Genomic DNA, 19582 nt, shown 5'->3' with positions numbered 1-19582 from the left:
GGTGTTCAGGTGTCATAGGAGTAATATTTGCTGTATCATTTATTTTGCACCCGCTGTGTGCCAAGCTCAGATAGACACGTTGCGTGAGCTGTCATATTCAGGAATCGTGGCAACCACCTGTAGGTGGGCCGCTCTCATCCGCCTTCCATGAACAGTGAAGTGGGCTCCACAAGGTGGAGGTCTTCGCCCAAGAACTCATAGAGCCCAGAGGCAAGTTTGGCCGTGGGTCTCCCGAGTGACCATTCCTTCTTCCTGACCTGCCCTTCTCACAGGCCAGGTGTGATAACCCAGTGCTGTGGATGCTTCCTTTCACCTTGGAAGGCCCTTCAGGATCACACATCCTAAAGAATCCAGGGCTTGGGTTCAGACGTCCAGAACGTGGAAGGGGGAAGATGCTTGTGAGGTGAAAGCGGCTTCTGTCTTCCTTTCTCTCACATGGCAGAAGCGGGGAGGAGGGCGCCCTCCTGGCCAGGGAACAGCGGCTCAAACAGTGGCTCTCTAGCAGGAGCCCACATTTACGTCCGCGGCGCTCTCATCTGCACTTTCCCTGTGCTAACTCAGTGCACTCTCACCGTGTCTTCAAGGTAGGAACACTTAGCGTCTGCGTGACCCAGGGAAGAATGGACTCAAAGGTGAGCCGCCAGCCTAAGGTTGCCCACATCTGGGATCTGAACACAAGATGGTTTCAGAGCCAGCTTTCAGCCACTGTTTTTTTTTTTCAAATGCCATTTCTCCCTTTTCCATAGGGTGAAACTCTTAACTCCTGACCTGGCGTTCAGGTCAGTCTAACTCACAGTTCCTCTTCCGACTCCATGCACTACACTCGTCACCTCCATCAAACCCCGCTCCGCATCCGCTGTCTTGGAGGATGCTCTGGTCAGCATGGCCTGCTTGGACCTGTCTCCTGGGCCCAGGAAGGACATTCAGATGAATGAAGTATAATCCCTGGTTTCTAAGAGCTTGTTGAGAAACACAGGCTAGTAGACACTTAACTAGGTCACCAGGCGGAACGCCCAGAATTCTAGGGAGAAAAACACCTGGCATGCCAGGGGAGCAAAGAAAAAACAGGCCATTCGTCTTCTAACTCCGAGGGCTTCATCACAGAGCTGGCTTCCTGTTGGCCTTGAAGGTTGATGAGGACTTTGACATGCAGAAAGGGGGAAATGAGGGCATTTCAGAGCAAAGCCCCAGAGGCCCAAGTGTACAACCCACTTAAGGAAGTGCAGACCATCTGTGGTTTTGACTGTAGGGGCATCCTGATTCATTTCACTTACAGGCAGAGAGAGGATGAAGTTGAGGTTGGCTGCGTTTTACTTAGCATTCACATTCAGTCTGTTTTAGCCTGAAATTTGCAGTCTGAATTACTGAGAAAAGAGCATTTGAAGAAGGCAGGATGGACAAGAGAGCAAAGTAAATCACCAGGCAGGTCTAGGGGAGCAGCCTAGACTGAGTGCCTGGAGTTGGGGTTGGGGGGTTAGGCAGTGAGCCAAGAGAGATGTCATGCCTCGGTCTCGATGGAGTGTTTCTTACCGGAATAGTGATTCACCAGGTCCTCCAGGCACTGGAAGGTGAGCCTCGGGGAAATGTAATACCAGTTGTTTGGCAGACGGAAGATTCGGTAATGCTTCACCTGCCGGTGTCTCACTGAGAGGGAATAAAAACCTGCAGGGAGTGGAGGACAGGTCATCACCCCAGGGCCACCAGCTAAGGAGCCCACCACCATGGAGGCAGAGAGACCTTCTCAGCCTTATGATACAACCATGGTACCCAGATACATGCTCTTGTGTTTTGAGCAACAACTGCTCGAGCCTCATCTGTTTGGATGTAGCTCACTCTTTAGAATCTCTAGGAACGTGGTATTTGAGCAGTCCAGTTGCATTAACTGTACTGCAATGCTCTTTTTAAAATTTATTTTCAAAAATATTCATGTATTTATTTTATTTGGCTGCACTGAGTCTCAGTTGTGGCTCATGGGATCTTTGGTCTTTGCTGCAGCATGCAGGATCTTTTTTTTTTTTTTTTTAAGTTGTAGCATGCAAATGCTTAAGTTGTGGTATGTGAGATCTAGTTCCCTGAGTAGGGATGGAGCCCCACCCACCCATTGGGAGCATGGAGTAGAACGTTGGGTGTGTCTGCACCTCTCTTAGCCTCCATTTCCTCAAATGGAAAGTGAGAGAACTGAGCTTAGGTCATGTGTAAGGGTTCTTGGGCTTCCCTGGTGGCTCAGATGGTAAAGAATCAGCCTGCAGTGCATTAGATGTGGGTTCATTCCCTGGATTGGGAAGATCCCCTGGAGTAGGAAATAGCAACCCACTCCAGTATTCTTGCCTGGAGGTTTCCATGGACAGAGAAGCCTGGTGGGATACAGTCCCCGGGCTTGCAAAGAGTCAGACATGACTGAGTCACACACACACACACACACACACACACACACACACACACACACACAAGAGTCAGACATGACTGAGTCTCACACACACACACACACACACATACATATACACACAGACACACACAGACACACACAGACACACAGACACACACACACACACATGTCCTCCTTGCTCTGTCTTCTAGGGTTCCGGGAGGGAAAAGACTCACAAGGCAGTGAGTGGCTTGCATATGCTGGGTCAGGGGCTGAGCTATTTCATAGCAACCTCTCTGTTGATTCTCAGAAAGACCCTGGAAGGTATGGTCCTCAGGTACTGTTACAGCTGGAGAAACTGAGACTCAGAGTGAGATGGCTGGAGGCACATAGCTCAGAAGTGGCCGCCCCGAGGTGGGTGGGACCTTTGCCTTCCTGCAGCAGGCCTCTCTAGTGGCCAGCATCCCTTGCTCTCCCAGGCCCGCCCTCTGCGTCAGTTCAGCGTGTGTCTTCCGGTAATGGCAACAAGGACTGAAAAAGGACAGCGAGCAGTTCAAGAGCTGCAGGTGGAAACTGATGAGAACTTTGCATACCCTAGGGAGCAGAGCCTGCTGCCCCCACCCAGGCTGCGGCTCAGTCTATTTTTAGATCAGCTCTGGCAGCTACACTTGGGGTCCTTCCCCACCACCCCTTGACCCTGCCTGGGTCTGGGTCTCCTGCCTCAGGAGACCCCCTGGGACCTGAACAGGAAGTTTCGCCTCTGCTTTGCCTTTGCTCTCACCCTGCATATTTAGGTTTTTTAAGAAAAAAGGTTGGTCCTGGATTCTTCATTATATCGCACAGAAGGTCCCTGCTTCCCCAGAGGAAAGCTGACGCTCATTTTACCGGAAGGCTCCATCCAGTACCAGGTAACTCTGGTGCTTAATAAACGCATGGGAGATAGTCTCAGAAACCACATTTTCTCTTCTTTGATGGTGGGTGTACAAGAAACAGGCTGAGATCTTGGAGCTATTTTCTATATTCAAGAAGTTAATATTAATTCTCAGTTAGTCTGAGTAGCCCCCAGCTATTAATGTTTGGCTTATGTGAGTTTATGCATACTCTATTCCAGACTTCCCTCGAAGGGCTTCCCTTGTAGTTCAGTTGGTAAAGAATCTGCCTGTAATGTAGGAGACCCAGGTTTGATTCCTGCATCAGGAAGATCCCCTAGAAGAGGAAATGGCAACTCACTCCAGTATTCTTGCCTGGGGAATTCCATGGGCAGAGGAGCCTGGCAGGCTACAGTCCATGGGGTCGTAAGAGTTGAACACGACTTAGCGAACTAAACCACCACCACCTATTCCAGACACGTGCCAAACACATTCCCATTGTTAATCCCATGCTACAGAGAAAGGAAAAGAGGCTTAGCGAGAGGAGGTGACTTCCTAGTGATTCATACAGGCCAAACTAGAGTTGGAGACTCTTGCTTTGAACCATTTCTTTTTCACTGAAGTACTTAGTGTGTAGGATGTATGAAAATTACGATGGTGAAGGCCATGGTGAATCTGCTTGTCCTAGTCCTCTCGGCTGCCTGATTTCATTGTAGAGCACAGCAGGGACTGAGACTGCAGGTCTGCTGTGTCGTGAGAGCACAACAAATACTATTACATTTGAATCACACCACAATCTCACAAGGAAGGGGTTTCCTCTTCATTTCACAGATGAGAAATTCTGCAGTGGTAGTCTGCCAGGCCTGGTGTGGGTCAGAGCCTGAGCCAGTGCCCCACCAGCTCCCTGCAGCCTGGCTCCAGTGCCCTGGTTTCGGTGCTGGCCACACTGCCCATGTGCGGGCTTCTGGGAGCTCACTGCATGGGTTGATTCGTGTGCATCGTAGGAGGAAGGGAACCTGAGCCGGGTGATGCATGAGTCAGCCCAGAGCAAAGCTTGTTTTCTGACCCCCAAATGGAAGGATGGGTTCAAGGCTGCTCACCTTTCTTGGTCTCACTCTCTCTGATCATGAATGAGCCGATCTTCGTGTCCGGCAGCTGCAGCAGCTCCTCAGCCTTGTCTCTGCCCAGGCCTTCAAACAGCCAACTGGGGACAAGAAAGACAGCCGTGAGTGCCCCAAATGTACCCTCCCCACCAAAAGACAGGAGGGATGCAGAAGTGATCCAGGTCCAGCTAACATAACACCCGCTGTTGGGATTTAAAAAACAAACAGGAAAAAGAGCAAGGCAATCAATGGTTCATTCATCCATTCTTTAAATCTTTCAAATAGTTCTTGAGTGCCCATTGCAAGGCAGGTGTTACATTGAATAATGACACGGAGAGACACACAGCATCTTTCTCATCCTGTTTCTCAAATGCCAGCTGCATGGTACCCATTCCGTATTATATAAAAGCATCTTAAAACATGATAAGGGACCTTCTCCGTAGTTTATTTAATGTCTGTGTTCCTCGTACTCTGACTACTCAGCTCCTCCATCCGCGGGGGCAGGGACCATGCCTGTCGTTTGGGGTTTTGTCTCGCTCACCTGGGTGTCCAGCTTATTAAGCTTGGTATATAGCCATGAAAGAATGAGTCACCACGAGAAAGAAAGAAAGAAAGTGAAAGAAATGGCGGTGCCTGATTTCACCACCTGACGCCCCACCCTGCATACATTCTGTTTCCTCCTTTTCAACACATTTTTAAACTCAGCTGTCATTGCATGATGCATTTCCGTGCATTTCTGTGCCTTTTTTTTTCACTTCACTCTTCAAAATAAAACAGTTATAATACTGTAGCCCAGCTTTCCAATGGAATGTTCACCTTCAGAGGAGAACAGGCACTTTGAACATGCTTTAGAAAGCAGCTGGGGGCACAAAGGAATCTGTGTTCTGGGGTGAAGGGCCCTGACTGACTGGTTTTGCAGAACCACTGTTAGCAGTTGGCTGCTGTGTATTGGGAAGCAGTCGTCACCCCTTCTTAATTGATGCTGGGTTTCAGTGAATGGGCCCTGGCTTTTGATCACATCTGGATGAGCGAGTGTTGTGGGAGTATTAGCATTCTGCTGTTTCTCACCCTTTAATATTCCCCTTGGCATGAAAGCAGGCCATTGGCAGGGCTGGCTGAGGCTTCCCACCATGTGTGAGAAGCCTGCAGACATAACATCAGATACTGCTTTACTTATGTGCTGGTCTCCAAGAGTGCTCTTGTTGGTAAGATCGTGGTGATGCCATATTGGGCCAAATATTTCAACTGTTCCCTTAGTTCTCTGTGATGCGTGGCATGTTAATTTGTTTTAGCATAAGTGATAAACATTCATCGTTTCAAGTCCTTTCATGAAATTTCACTTATAAAAATGAAGATAATAAAACAATGGCAATAATGATGTCCATGCATGAATACTAATTATGGGCCCATACCGTGTCACGCACTTGAAATCTAACCTTTGTATCTACCACCTAAGGTCAAGAGCATACTCTCTGTCTCACTGATGAGGATGCTGAGGGTCAGCGTGATTAAGTAATTTGTTGAAGTGACCCACCCTTGGAGCAGGCAATGGCAACCCACTCCAGTATGCTTGCCTGGGAAATCTCATGGACAGAGGAGCCTGGCAGTTGCAGCCCATGGGGTCACAAGAATTGAATTCAACTGAGCAAATGGGCACCCACGTCACAGTGGACACTGCTAAACTGGCTGCATTTTTCCAATTCTGTGGCCATCATGCTGCACCCCCTCTCTTCCTGCTCTGTGTTTTCAGGACATTATTGCACCTGTAATAATGGAAGCTCTGTAGGGTCAGGATTGCATCTTACTCATCTGGGTTCTTCAGCCCTCGTCCCTACTCAGGCCGGCATTCAGCACTGCCTCTTCAGCGTGAAGGTGCTGATGGCTGATGGCTGAGTGCATGGATGGATCAATGACACACAGCTGATCAGAGTTACATGACTCACGTCTCTTTCAGGAAGTAACTCTCATAGCCACCACTGCCCCCCTCTGCTCAGCTTTGTCATCGTCAGCACAGGGACAACTCTTGATATTCATCATCAGAATCAGTAACACTGAATGAAATGCACTGGGTTCCACGCTTCAGAAAACTTAGGCAGTTTGCTCTGCTTCCCAAGGTAAGCAGGTGGCTTGCAGAGTCTTTCTCTGACTGTAAGGAAGGTATTTCTGGACCCCTCAAGTGAAGAGTGGAGTTCCTTTCTCCTGTCTTATATGCCAAGTTCTGGCCTTGGTAACTGGACAGATGAGGAGACTGTGGTTCATGGAGGCTGAGGAATTTTTTTCTAAGGCCCCACAGTGGAAGCCAGGCTGACCCACACCTGTCCTGGCTGGGGTGTGCTGGCCACCAGGGCCACCTGTCATGTCCCGTGGCCTCTTCTGTATAACTGCAGGAGAGAGAAACATCTTTGCTTTCTCATCTGCATGCTCTGTTATTTCAAGGGGCTTCTTTTCTGCTTGACTTCTCCACTTGTCAGGGTGGGTGTGTAAGCATTTTTGGCAGCATGTTCTCCGTATGCTGGATATGACTGGATAAGAATGTGGCTCGTCTGTATTGAGTGGGTTTCCCAGGTAGTTCAGTGGTATAGAATCCAGCTGATCATGCAGGAGACTCAGGAGACATGAGTTTGATCCCTGGGTCGGGAGAATCCCCTGGAGGAGAACATGGCGACCCACTCCAGTATTCTTGCCTGGAGAATCCCATGGAGGGAGGAACCTGGCAGGCTACCATTCATAGGCTCATTAAGAGTTGGACACGACTGAGCGCCCGTGCACCCACAGTATGTGCTGAGTAACTGGTGGCAACACCAGGCCCAGTTCCAAGAATCTGTGTGTCATCCTCTCTCATTCTCCTAACAGCCCCAGACTCTGGTCCCATTACTATAGATCATCATTCCTATCATTCTATACTATGCTCTCGATTTAATGAGCGGGGATAGGAAGCTGATACTTGCCCACTCTCATACAGCCACTAAGTGACAGTCTCTGGATTTGCGCCTCAGATTGGCTGACTTTTGTCTGCTGCTTCTTGGGATCACAGTTCCTGAATCCTTATTGCTATAGCAACATCACATTATACCTGCGAGGTCCATTATTCATCTACCTAATGGAGAAATTGAGTCTTAGAGAGAGAAAGGGTTAACCTAAGGACACCTCTGTCCTTAGAGACTGAGCTAAGATTAGAAGTGACCCTACTGAACTAACACCTTCCTTTCCAGTGTGCCCTGCTGGGATCTCTCTATGCACTCTCATAAAATGAAATTTAGTCACTCAGTCATGTCCAACTCTTTGTAACCCCACCAGGCTCCTCTGTTCATGAAATTCACCAGGCAAGAATACTGGAGTGGGTAGCCTTTCCCTTTTCCAGGGGATCTTCCCAACCCAGGGATTGAACCCAGGTCTCCTGCATTGCAGGCAAATTCTTTATTGTTTGAGCCACAGGGAAGCCTGCACTCTCACAGAGATCCTGCTTCATTGATGCTATTTTAGAAATGTACTCACCCGTGGTAAACTCTGGCCACGCATATTCCAGGAATGTAACTTTCTCGACCGGTGCTAAGCGAGATGGCTTTCCACCAGCCCCCTTCACTAGAAGGATAAGAACAAATAGGAAAGAGTGAGTGGGGAAGTGGTGAGTGATGAATGAATGAACAGAATAACCGGATTTAATCCCGGGTGCACTGGGATGTTCCTTTTTTAGGGTCTGTCCTTGGCCACATTAACCAGACTTTCTCCCTATGAAAATTTAGTTTTTAAGTATATCCCCCCCATTTTGATCTAAACAGAAAGTCTTCCCACATGCTGGCAATAGCTACCTTTCAGGGATCAGCAGCTGATGTTTCTAGCTTATCTTCCGTGGTTGGAGGCTTTTTAAAAAATAATTGTTTACTCTGCTGAATTAGATTACCCTGAGATGTAACCAAGACAGTTTCACATGTCTACATCAGTGAGGATCTAAATAAAAGGGGCTCAGAGCCCCTATGTCTTCTACAGCCTTTTTCAAATCTAAAAGAGACAACAGGTCAGAAGGCAATACCTTTCTGTTTATCATCAGAAGTTTTTCTCCCCCCCCCACCCCGCCCTGCCCCAGATCCCTGAGTCCTCTTCCTGAGTCTGCGTTAATGTATAACCTCAACCTTGCCCTGGTTGGGGGGAGATGAGGCCAACATAAGAAATAGAAGCTGGATCATAAAGGGTCTCAAAAGCCAAGTTAAGAAATTTCTGTTTTATCCATTGGGCAACTAGGAGCCAGGGAAAGTTTTAGAGCACCAGCAGCAGTCAGGAGGATTAAGCCTGGAGGCCCACTGTTTGGGCCAACTTTCCCACCTCACAACAGGACCAGGGCCCATGGGGAACCAGACAACCATAGAGAAAATCTGACAATTCCCACCAGCATCGAGTTCTTTGGGGGCATCATAAAAGTTTTGGAAAGCTCACTCACTCAGAAATCACACGCAGTTTCTCCCCACGGCGGAATATCGGGGGGCTGATGTCGGGAGATGGGTAGTCGCTCAGCACAGCCAGAAAGTCACTGTCCAGTTCTGGGGAAACAAAACCAAGGTTGGGGGCAGAGGTGAGACCTTCCTGGGGACTTCGCAGCAAAAGGCAGCTAATTGTTTTGAAACAGCAATTTTCAGTTGGTCCTCCTCTCTTCAGGAACGGTGAGTCAGGTGACCTACTCTCCTGCTCATTCCTGCTCTGACCTGGACATTTTCCTCTGGGAAATGGGGATGCAGAGGTCTTTGAGCTGAGGTCACAGGGTCTGACTCCAGGGGGTTCCCTGGCATCTACTGATCCATATACTCCTGGACGAGTCCTAGAATGCCTACTAGCCTCCATTTTCCCATCTTTAAAATGGGGCTAATAACTCCTCTTTCCAGGATTTTTGTGAGATAAGATGAAAGTATATATCAATACCCATGAATGATGAGCTGCTGTGAAAACATCCTGTCTTATTACCATGGCTTTAGGCACCCTCCTTGGGGCTTACGAGTTCCATCCACATCTGCAACTTATTGAGGTGGGGTGTCAGGGTTAGGCCCCATGAGTTCTGGGGACCCACCAGGACCAGGAGGTTATTAACTCTGAAACTCAACAAATCCCTTCTTCCCCATGGAATGTAAGGTGCCAAGTCAGATTTCTATTTAACAGGGACCTTTGCTGGTGGGGAGGTAGGAAAAAAATGAAGTACTCATCATACATATGTTGAAAGTAATTCTGGTGCAGTTTTGAAAAGGAAAGCATGCTCTTTGGTTCATTCTGGCTGAGGTTAGTACAGCTTACTATAGACTAAAGATAGATTGACAGCATGTGTGTTTGCTTTTTGTCACTAAGCAAAGCCTTGTTTCACAGCCTTAGTGATTTGCCATAATTCAGGTGTCTTAGCTACAGGGTAATATCAGGGTACATCTTTGGGGAAATAGCATATCCTACAAACTGGAAAAGACTCTGATGCTGGGAAAGATTGAGGGCAGGAGGAGAAGCGGGCAACAGAGGATGAGATGGTTGGATGGCATCATCGACCCAATGGACATGAGTTTGAGCAAGCTCCGGGAACCAGTAAAGGACAGGGAAGCCTGGCGTACTGCAGTCCATGGGGCCACGAAGAGTCAGACATGATTTAGTGACTGAACAATAACAACAGCAAATTGGCCAAGACAGTTATTGTTTGCTGTGATGTTGCATTTATTAGTCTGTTTGCTGGCCGGGCATCTGAACTCAAAATTCTAGGTGACATACTATTTATTCACTCATTCACCAATTATTTATTGAGCCACTACTGTGGGCCAAGCATGGTGAACAAAGCAAGCCAAGTCTCCCCGCCGTCATGGAACTCATATTCTAGAGAATACAACAGTCATGGAAGGAGGGGTCATTCCCTGCCTCGTTCACCCCAGGCAGGCTTGGTGGCCACCTTCTAGGATCTAGAGGGCCTCATGCTGGAACCTCTAGCTGTCCCTTACAGCCCATCTGTCTCCATCTCACATAGTCTCACACCTCCCAGCCCATCTGTCTTGTAGTCTCCAACTCACATAGTCCCCATCAGACTAAGTTGAAAGAGAGCTTAAGTACAAGGCTGAGTAAGAATAAATGAGAAATGAGTGATGGCCATGGAATAGTGTCCTCAGATGGATTGTTCACTTGGGGAAGCTGAGTCACACACAACATACCCTGTAAGAGCAAGTGTCCCTGCGTGTGAGATGGAAACCAAAAGTGACTCATGGTGGCCGTGGTCGCTGGAGTAGGGGAGGGCTCATGAGAAGGAGCAGAGTCCCCGGGGAAGCTGACCTGTGAGGTCTCTGACCCTCCCTGCACCTGTGGGGAGTCCTCCGTCCCACTCTGCTTTGCTGAATCAAGAAAGAGTTCTTCCCTCGTGCAGCCCAGACCCGGTGCCATAATTAGCGGTAGCGCTACAGTTGGACTTCATGCCCAAAGTCCCGAGTTCTAACAAGGGGTGGAGCCAGACTTGGTGGGACATGAAACCTCTGCAGATCTGGAGGTCCTCTTTAAGAAAAAGGGCACAAAACTGCAGGTAGAATGTTAGGTAGGGGACTGAGGAAGGCATCGTGCCAGGAAGCCAGGCCCGGTGCATAAGGTTTGTCCAGATGCTGGTAAATCGTCCTGGTTTTGAGGCTGATTCGCAGCTCTGAGTCTGGTCACATTTTCCCTTCCAGGATGTGGGTTACTCTGGAAAATGAGGGGTTGGAAAATGCCTTCATGACGGAAATCTGTTCCTCTTAGATTGACAGCCCCCAACTGTGGAAGGACCACTTAGTAACAGGGTCTCCACTGCCTGCGATGCTCTGAGATGGGCTGCTGTGTTTTTCCCAGCTGGCCAGATTACTCATCTGCAGAGCCAGTCAACAGGCTGTTCCCTCCGCCTGGACCACACTCTGCTCTCCCCTCTCTCATCCCTCCCACCTCTGTCGACTCAGAGGTCACCTGATGCTCAGGAGCCCAGCCTTCCTGTGGTCCTGCTTCTCCAGCCCTGGGCTTTGCCTTTGAGGCAGTGAGCTGGGCTTGTGTGTGTTGTGTGTGTGACCGTCAGGGAATGGCCATGAACTCCAGGAGGAGCAGTCTTGTGCACCCAGCCTGGGATGCTCAAGGCAGGTTTATCAAATGAACACGTGAGGAGGTCCTGATGCTGCTAGGCCTTGGAAAACTGCCGTCGTGCTGAGCTTTTGAAAGGGTCCAGGAGAAGGGAGCCTGATTTGTGGCAAGCAGGATGGTAGGGGGTGGGGGTGGGGTGGCAGAACCAGACCGTTTTGAAAAACAAGCGTGAAAATGAGATGCACAGCTTTGTTATCTGTGACAGCAATGGAACCTTGAAACAAGCTGTATGTCTACAAGAGGAGCCGGGGCTTTGATCTCTGATTCAAGATTAAGGCTATGGAACAGAGCAACCGTCTTTTCTTAATGTTAAAAACAGAAACAAAAGCAAAATCCCTGTACAAAAAAAGTGTTTCAAGGAGGGGAAAACAGGCTTCAGGGGCTGGAGGGTTTCAATTTCACAAGTTGAGTTTCCTGTGGAATTTCCGTAATAATGATGTTTTTTGATAGCTATGATACTTAAACATCACTGAGAAACTTTGAGTCCGAGCTTTGGCTTCAAGGTCACGGCCCTTGCTTGGTCTTTTGCGAGGGCTTTTAGGCCCACCGCATCACCTTGTTTCCCCAGCACTGGAAAACCAGAAGGCAGAGTCAGGGGGAGATAGAGTTTGGTTTGTACTTTTGTGGGAAGGGCAGCCGTTTTAAGTAAGGTCTGGGGCTAGAATCACACCAAAGTTTCCATGCACTTTGGTCCCTAAGGTGAAATTAATGCAAAATAGGAAACTTAAGTTTGCTCATAAAGCTCAAACACAGGATTATGGATTTCTGTAGTCCCTAGCTTTGTGGAGAGCAGAGCACTTGGATTAAGTCAGATAAATGAAGGATACAGGGAAGAGTTGCTCAGAGGAAGCAGACAGGATTATTGCAGACTCAAGATAAGGAACCGAATTAAGTGATGAGATGCATGTTGGGCAGACAAAGAAGAAATCCAGGGAGAGCTTTCAGAAGAGAGGACCGGCTTTGAAATCAATCAGACCGGGCTTAAATTCCACCTCCTCTGCATAATTGTTCTGTGAGTTGGGGAGAGATTTATTTTTAACTCATCTGAGCTTGATTTCTTCAAGTATTAAAATGGGAACTATTACACTGGACCTCTCGGATCGGGTTAGGATTCATGAGGAAGTGTATGAACAGAGCCTGCCTCAGTCGGTGGTAGCTGGTATCGTGTTTACGGCAGGGGGTGAGGTTATCATTCCGTTGTGATCCCAGGCCAGTCTCAGCCAGCAGTGTTCTGAATTTTGCAAAACCTCTAGTCCCGTAAATTTACAAATATTCTTATCTTCTAAAAATAAACACCATTTGGTGAGAACAGAAGATGCAGTTCAAGAGACCAAATATTTGCTAATAGCTGAACGCAAAAATGAGTCAGATTAAACACACTGTACAAAAGTGTAAAATAGGAAATGAATCCAAAAGCGGAAGGAGACTGAGGCAGAACTTACTAGCCACAAATATTACTTGGTCACAAGAGGACAGGCCCTTTTTTTGCATTATTATTCCTTAGAGTAGCATTATCATTCATTTTTTTGTTTGTTTTTCAGTTGTATTAACAAGTACAATTTACTAATGTGTAGGTTTAGTAAATCCTAACCACAAGGCTATATTTACAATATTAATAGTCTTGGAGACATAACTAGTCACTATAAAGAGTATCTGTGCTTTTTTGCATTTCAATACAAACTAATTTTTTACTATATGAATTTCAATGGCCTTAGCCATTGAGAAAAATCCATAATAATTAGCTGCACAGGGAAATTACAATCCAAGTGCAAAAAAATTTTTAGTTTATTTGGCTGCATTTGGTCTTGGTTGCAGTATGAAGAATCTTTTAGTTGTGGGATGTGGGGTCTAGTTCACTGACCAGGGATCAAACCTGGGGCCCTGCATTGAAAGCCTTGAGTCTTTGCCACTGGACCACCAGGTAAGGCCTATCATTTCTTTTAAAATGCAGAAAGCCTTTAGTAGATCCCATGTATAACCATCTTGCAAAAGCAGGCATTCTTTACTTTTTTGGCTCCAATACAACATGATAAATGTATGGAACATATATTCTTATTTGGGCTTCCCTGATAGCTCAATTGGTAAAGAATCTGCCTGCAGTGCGGGAGACCCACCCCAGTTTGATTCCTGGGTTGAGAAGATCCACTGGAGAAGGGATAGGCTACCCACTCCAGTATTCTTGGGCTTCGTTGGTGGCTTAGCTGGTAAAGAATCTGCCTACAATGCAGAAGACCTGGGTTCGATCCCTGGGTTGGGAAGATCCCCTGGAGAAGGGAAAGGCTACCCACTGCAGTATTCTGGCCTGGAGAATTCCATGGACTGTATAGCCATGGGGTTGCAAGGCATCGGACATGACTGAGTGACTTTCACTTTCACTTTCATCTTCTTATTTAAAAGGTGAAGAAAGCAAGGCTGGAGGAGTTTCAGAAACATGTTCAGGGGAGAGCATGGGGGTTGCCAAGCTCATGGTGAGGTCACGAAGCTGCTTTGCTCGTCTTGGGACTTAGTTACCAAGCTCTGCCCAGTTGACCTTTGGCTCATGACGAATTGGGACAAAAGCCGATTTCACTGTGGCTTCAGAATTTACACAGAGCTACTCAGTGCAGATGGTGGGACAGGAGTTAACCAGCTTAGTGAACTCAGCTTCTTGTTTTCTTTTGCCTTGAGTCATGTTCAAACTCGTGGCCTACGGAGGAGTCAACGAAGGTCTTACTTTTAGTTCTGTTTCACAGGAGATACCCCGGCCCCGACACACACCTAAATAACGAGACAGGGCTAGGCGGAGTGGCCTGATGGCAGGTCTCCTGAGTTCTCTTGGTCATCACGGGACACTTGTGCCTGTGGACCCTTTGTGACGGGCTGGAAAGTGAGACCCCATGGCCCAGAGTGGTTCTGACTTCTCTGTCAATTAGATGGGCAAGTGTGGGGCTGAGCAGACTCTGAGGTGCTCGGATGGGACATCAAGGTGGAGAGTCTTGCCAACAAACACAACCAGCAAGTTGAGGGCCTAGTTTCAGAACCAGGTAACCTAACAGTGGCGGTCACAGACTCTGCTCTTGACCGCCTGCTCCCCTGGTCACAGCGGAGCACCACCTACACCGTGTGCCTGCTGAGTCACTTCAGTCGTGTCCAAATCTGGGGACCCCATGGGCTGCAGCCCGCCAGGCTCCTCGGTCCATGGGGATTCTCCAGGCAACAATACTGGAGTGTGTTGCCAGGCCCTCCTCCCGGGGAGCTTCCCAACCCAGAGACTGAACCTGGGTCTCCTGTGTTGCAGGCAGATTCTTTACCATCTGAGCCACCAGGGAACTCCTTGTATGCTGGAACACTAGCCCTCTGAGCCTACTGTTTTTTTTTTTTTTTTTAATGTTAATTTACTTAAAACAATCTTTAATCCCGTTCTAAGCAATGTGAAGTCAGGTTTGATGGGTTGGCCATAATTTGCATGGTATCCATGAAATGTACAAATATTACACGTTCAGTGTGAAAGTTGAATGATGTTCGTCCTAAAGCCATCATATGTACCGGCAGTGGAGTCAGTGAGACCGGGTGGGAAAAATGCCTCTAGTCAGAGATCTGACATGGGTTTCTGTCTGTCTTTCACAAGGCCACTTGAGTGTCTGTGTCATTTGGTCTGGTGACCACACTGTCCCTCATCCTAGGGAACACCTGTCCTTTTAGTAAGTCCATTCCCTCCAGGCATATAATGTCAGGGTGGTAGGGGAACTCTAGACTCAGGCCACTGGCTTCCCAAATCCCAGCCGTATGGCCTCGGGCAAGTAACTGAACCACCTCATCCCTCAGTTTCCTCAGCTGCCAAGTGGAGATGCTAATAGGGATGAACCTCAGCTCTAGGTGAGACTCCAGAGTTGATGTGTCTAAAGCATGTGGCCTCAGGACTGGTGCATATAAGCACCAAGTAACTTGAATTTCCCCTTTTTACAAACAAGGACAGAGAGACATGAGGGAGACAGGCTGGCTTCTCTCTTGCTCCTTGCATGCTGGTGTGGCAGCAGATCTGTGCTCTGCAAGCTTCAGGCAGCTTAAGAGGCACCAGGAGGCTTGTAGGAAATCAGGCATGCTGCCCCCTCCCACCATCCCTGGATTCTGATGAGCAGGTCTAGAGTGGGGCCCCAAAATGTGAATTTTTTAAATTATTTATTTATTTGGCTGTGTCTGGTTATTGCTGTGACATGTGAATGCTTAGCTGGGGCATGTAGGAACTAGTTCCCTGACCAGGGATTGAACCTGGGTCCCCTGCATTGGGAGTATGGAATCTTAGCTACTCCACCAGGAAAGCCCCGGAATCTGCATTTTTGATGGTTACCCAGGGGATCGAGGCAGGTGGTCTGAACACCACTCACTGAGAAGTAGTCCCCTGGCTCTGAGACTGCCTGCCCCTTCTTCCTCCCCAGAGCCCCACCCACCCCTCTTTCCACCCACCTGGGCAGCACTCTTGATGCTATGTAAATGCACAGTTTAGCATTCTTTCCACCTTGCAGAGAGAGGGGTCTGAGCAGTGTCTGGGTTTGTGTTACTTACTACCTCTGCCAGTGAGATCTCACTTTAGGTCAGGGTGGTAAGAAAGTTAGAAACAGGGAGGGGAAAAAGATCACAGCAAGGTGACTGAATTCTCTTGTTAGGGTGGAAATATGCCATTTCCTAGCTCTTTGGGAATTCCCTGGGTCTTACTCAACTTGGTTCCACCTGCGTCTGGCCCCAAACTGAACTCTGAAACATGCATAGAATTTGCAGAGAAAATGAGCTCGTTGGGATGCTTTGGGAACAAGTCACGGAATCCCCACTTTAAAACTTTTTCCAGGGTTGGGGGGGGCAGTGGGGAAGGCCATTTAGACACAGCCTAGTCCCTTGGACTGCAAGGAGATCCAACCAGTCCATCCTACAGGAGATCAGTCCTGGGTATTCATTGGAAGGACTGATGCTAAAGCTGAAACTCCAATACTTTGGCCACCTGATGCGAGGAGTTGGCTCATTGGAAAAGACCCTGATGCTGGGAGGGATTGGGGGCAGGAAGAGAAGGGGACGACAGAGGATGAGATGGCTGGATGGTATTACCGACTCGATGGACATGAGTTTGGGTAAATTCTGGGAGTTGGTAATGGACAGGGAGGCCTGGAGTGCTGCGATTCATGGGGTTGCAAAGAGTTGGACATGACTGAGCGACTGAACTGAACTGAGTGCCATCAGATAACCTTAAATGAATTTTTTTTTTTATTTTTAGTTTTTTATTTTTTAAATTTTAAAATCTTTAATTCTTACATGCATTCCCAAACATGAAAGGAGTGCTTCCACCCACATGTATCAGGTAGCTGCTTTGTGCCCTCATCGCTGTTGGGGAAGAATTACTCTGATCTCCATTGACAGCCTGCCTCGTGGGAGGCTGAGTGACTTCTCTGTGGTCAGGCAGCCCCCGCAGGATAATACCAGAAGCCCAACAAGGTCATCTGCCTCTGAGACCTGTCCTATTTTCAGCAAGCCCTGCTGTCTCTCTGGGTTTTATGATATTTGTCTCTGGGAACTAATCAAGAATAGTCTGGAAAGCTTAGTTGAGGAGAAAACAGATGGGCAAATCCATATTCCCAGGCATTCACAGTCGTGCTCAGAACACCTGTTTGTCTAGAAGTCCACATTGTTGACCTCTTGCTCATCCGTGTAAGGAGCCTAGGGCTGTGGGGCTTTTGAAGTCAGTGGAGGTACTGTCTGTTGGCCTAAAGAATCTGCTCCCGGGAGAGCTCCTGGGTCCTTGAGACCAATAAAATGAGTAAGCAGGAGTGTTGGCTGAAAGGTGCCATGCAAACCCACCTTTTTTACATCATTTGAATCGAGACTAATTCACTTAGCATCGACCGTACCACCTCATCCCTTATTCAAGTAGGTGTCAGAGGAAAGAGGAAATCAAGTTAGGACTGATCACAAAGGAAACTTTTCAGGGGTTGGGGATGGAAAAGCCACCGGCCGCCAGCACTTGATGTGGTTGCCTGGATAGCAACCCGGGTACCACCTGGGGAATTCTCGGAACCAGGGGGCGGAGGGTCGGGGAGACCCCTGGCCCACTTCTCTAGAGGCGCCCTCCCACCCACACAGTGGAAAAAGAGAAACTTATTTCATGACGATTTGCATTGAGAAAATAAAGGCAAATGGGCGAGTCCTTGGAGGCCTGTGTTTTCATGGAGTTCGCTCAAGCATGCCGCCCCCGCCACCCCTGTGGGAGAGGCAACCTCACAAGATGGGCTCCTGGGTGGTGCCTCCCACAGGCAGCTGGGGCCCCGGCCTAGCAGAATCGCTTTTCTAGAAGTGGCCACGGTCAGAGCAGAAGACTGACGTGAGCTGGTTTGGAGAAAGTGGGAGAGGAGCTCAGGCGCAGCCACTCTGCGCAACTGCACGCTGCTCGGAACTTTGCCGGGGGTACACGTGCTCCCGCCCGCTAATCACACGGCTCCGTCTCCTCTGTCTGGCAGAACGTCTCAGTGTCTTCCTCCCTAGGTCTGGGGAGGGGTGTTGCGGAGCTGGACAGGAGGGTCACTAGAATTGCCCTGCATCTGATTTGAGCAAGGATGGAACAGGAGGGTCTCTGTGCAGTCACCTGGGGGCATCTGAGGAGTCATGGGGCCGTGATACGGAGTGTTCCATTTTGGAAGAAATGACCCCTTTTCAAGGGGTCGCAGACGTCATGGAGTAAGCGGCAGGTGGGGAGACGGCTTGGTCTGGCTTTGTCCCCGCTCCTGTGGAGCTGTGCTTCGCAGACATGGTACTGGGCATCTGTGCGTGTGAACTTGGCCCAGTTCAATGCTGCGAGGGACATGGGGGCACCAGGTGGGGTCACCCCTGTTAGGAGAGGGGGATCGGACTCTGGTTTGCTGTGATAAAAGGTGGGAGGTCCAAGTGTCCCAAAGCTCCAGAGACACACTGGAGACACTGATGGGTCACCCAACCTGACCATCCCCTTTCTGACTCCCTAAAGGACCCATAGGCGCGTCCTCACTGTTCTCACAGGAAATAAAGGTGAGGGTGTTAGCGGCCACCCGCACCTCTAAACCATGGGTTTGATCTCAGCCTCTATCGCTGCTTGCCAGTGTCCCCTCCCAGCTCTTCGGCCATCCCTGAATGACTATGGCTTCGAGAGTCTGGCTCAGCCTTGCATATCTGGAGAAAGCTGGTTCCTGGCATCCTCGATTAACCCGCCACACTATGCCCTCCTTCTAGAATACGTGGTCCCTGCTGTCCTACAGATGCTCACAAAGATTCCTTTATTTTCAGGAAGATTTCCTAGGACTGGTGGCTAGCATCATCAAGTTACACTGAAAACATTCTGGCAGAGCTTTTGTAGCATTATATACATGCGAACATTATATACCCATGATAATATCATAGACGCAGGATAATATTAATATACCCATCATAATATTATATCACGGTTGGCAAGAAGTGGTAAGAAAGAACCTAGACTTAAGAACCAGACCAGCCCAGGTTGGAAATCTGACTCTACCAATAGCTAATATACACATTCATTTGCTCTGTGGGCCTCAGTTTTCCCACCTATAAATGAAATAAAAGGATCAAACCAGCTGCTTTGAAATTCCATCGTAAAATGCCAGCAGCTTAGCATCCTGCCAGGACACCATTGTTGATCATTTTTAGCATTTAATCACGAGCCTGTTAACACAGGCAAAGCAAGAGAGATGGTATAAGGAAGCCCTATGTACCCATTGCCCTGTTTGAACAGCTGTCAGCACCCCCATCGCCCCGTCTTTGCTGAAGAAGCCAGACTTACCCTCTGAGTTGGGCAGAGGCCTCTCGGGGGGCGCCGGGGTGGATCGCATGCTGTTTCCCATTTTTCTTTCTCCCCGGGCTGTCAAAGCCGCTCGAAGCCAACGGCACAGGGGATCCACACGGGGAGTCAGCCACGCGCCGAGCCCTCTGGGTGGAGAATGACCCAGTTTAGAGTACATCCTGCATCATTTTTTCAGGCCGCTCGCTTCTTGAAAGGCGGGTGTTTTTATGTGAAGATGAGATTCGTGAATGTTGGTTACATTTGCGCAGCTCTACTTCTTTTATCAAGGGAATGACAGAAACCGCAGAGAAGGAAGTTGCTAGCAAGTGTTGTTGGTGGAGAAAGTTTC

The 19582-nt window shown here is 48.6% G+C and overlaps 2 protein-coding genes across 6 annotated transcripts in view; one reads left to right on the top strand and one right to left on the bottom strand.

The window, feature by feature from the left end:
• Positions 1-19582, top strand: part of TG (thyroglobulin) — a 231795-nt gene that overhangs the window by 143480 nt on the left and 68733 nt on the right. The gene's annotated exons all lie outside the window — the stretch shown is intronic.
• The window catches only part of SLA (Src like adaptor), a 40018-nt gene that overhangs the window by 5912 nt on the left and 14524 nt on the right, over positions 1-19582 (bottom strand). For 4 of the 5 annotated variants that reach the window (XM_069599835.1, XM_069599834.1, XM_069599833.2 and 1 more), the window contains exons 2-6: positions 19234-19379; positions 8773-8872; positions 7833-7919; positions 4335-4438; positions 1531-1662 (exon numbers count right to left, since the gene is read on the bottom strand). In XM_069599835.1, coding sequence (XP_069455936.1) covers positions 1531-1662; positions 4335-4438; positions 7833-7919; positions 8773-8872; positions 19234-19294 — 484 coding nt within the window. In that variant the 5' untranslated portion in view covers positions 19295-19379. Of the gene's footprint in view, positions 1-1530; positions 1663-4334; positions 4439-7832; positions 7920-8772; positions 8873-19233; positions 19427-19582 lie in introns of those variants that run through there. The other variant, XM_070292508.1, reaches the window with a different exon arrangement.

The sequence above is a fragment of the Ovis canadensis genome, chromosome 9, assembly GCF_042477335.2.
Source record: "Ovis canadensis isolate MfBH-ARS-UI-01 breed Bighorn chromosome 9, ARS-UI_OviCan_v2, whole genome shotgun sequence".
In the NCBI taxonomy this organism is placed as follows: domain Eukaryota; kingdom Metazoa; phylum Chordata; class Mammalia; order Artiodactyla; family Bovidae; genus Ovis; species Ovis canadensis.
This window is presented reverse-complemented; position numbering and strand designations above follow the sequence as displayed.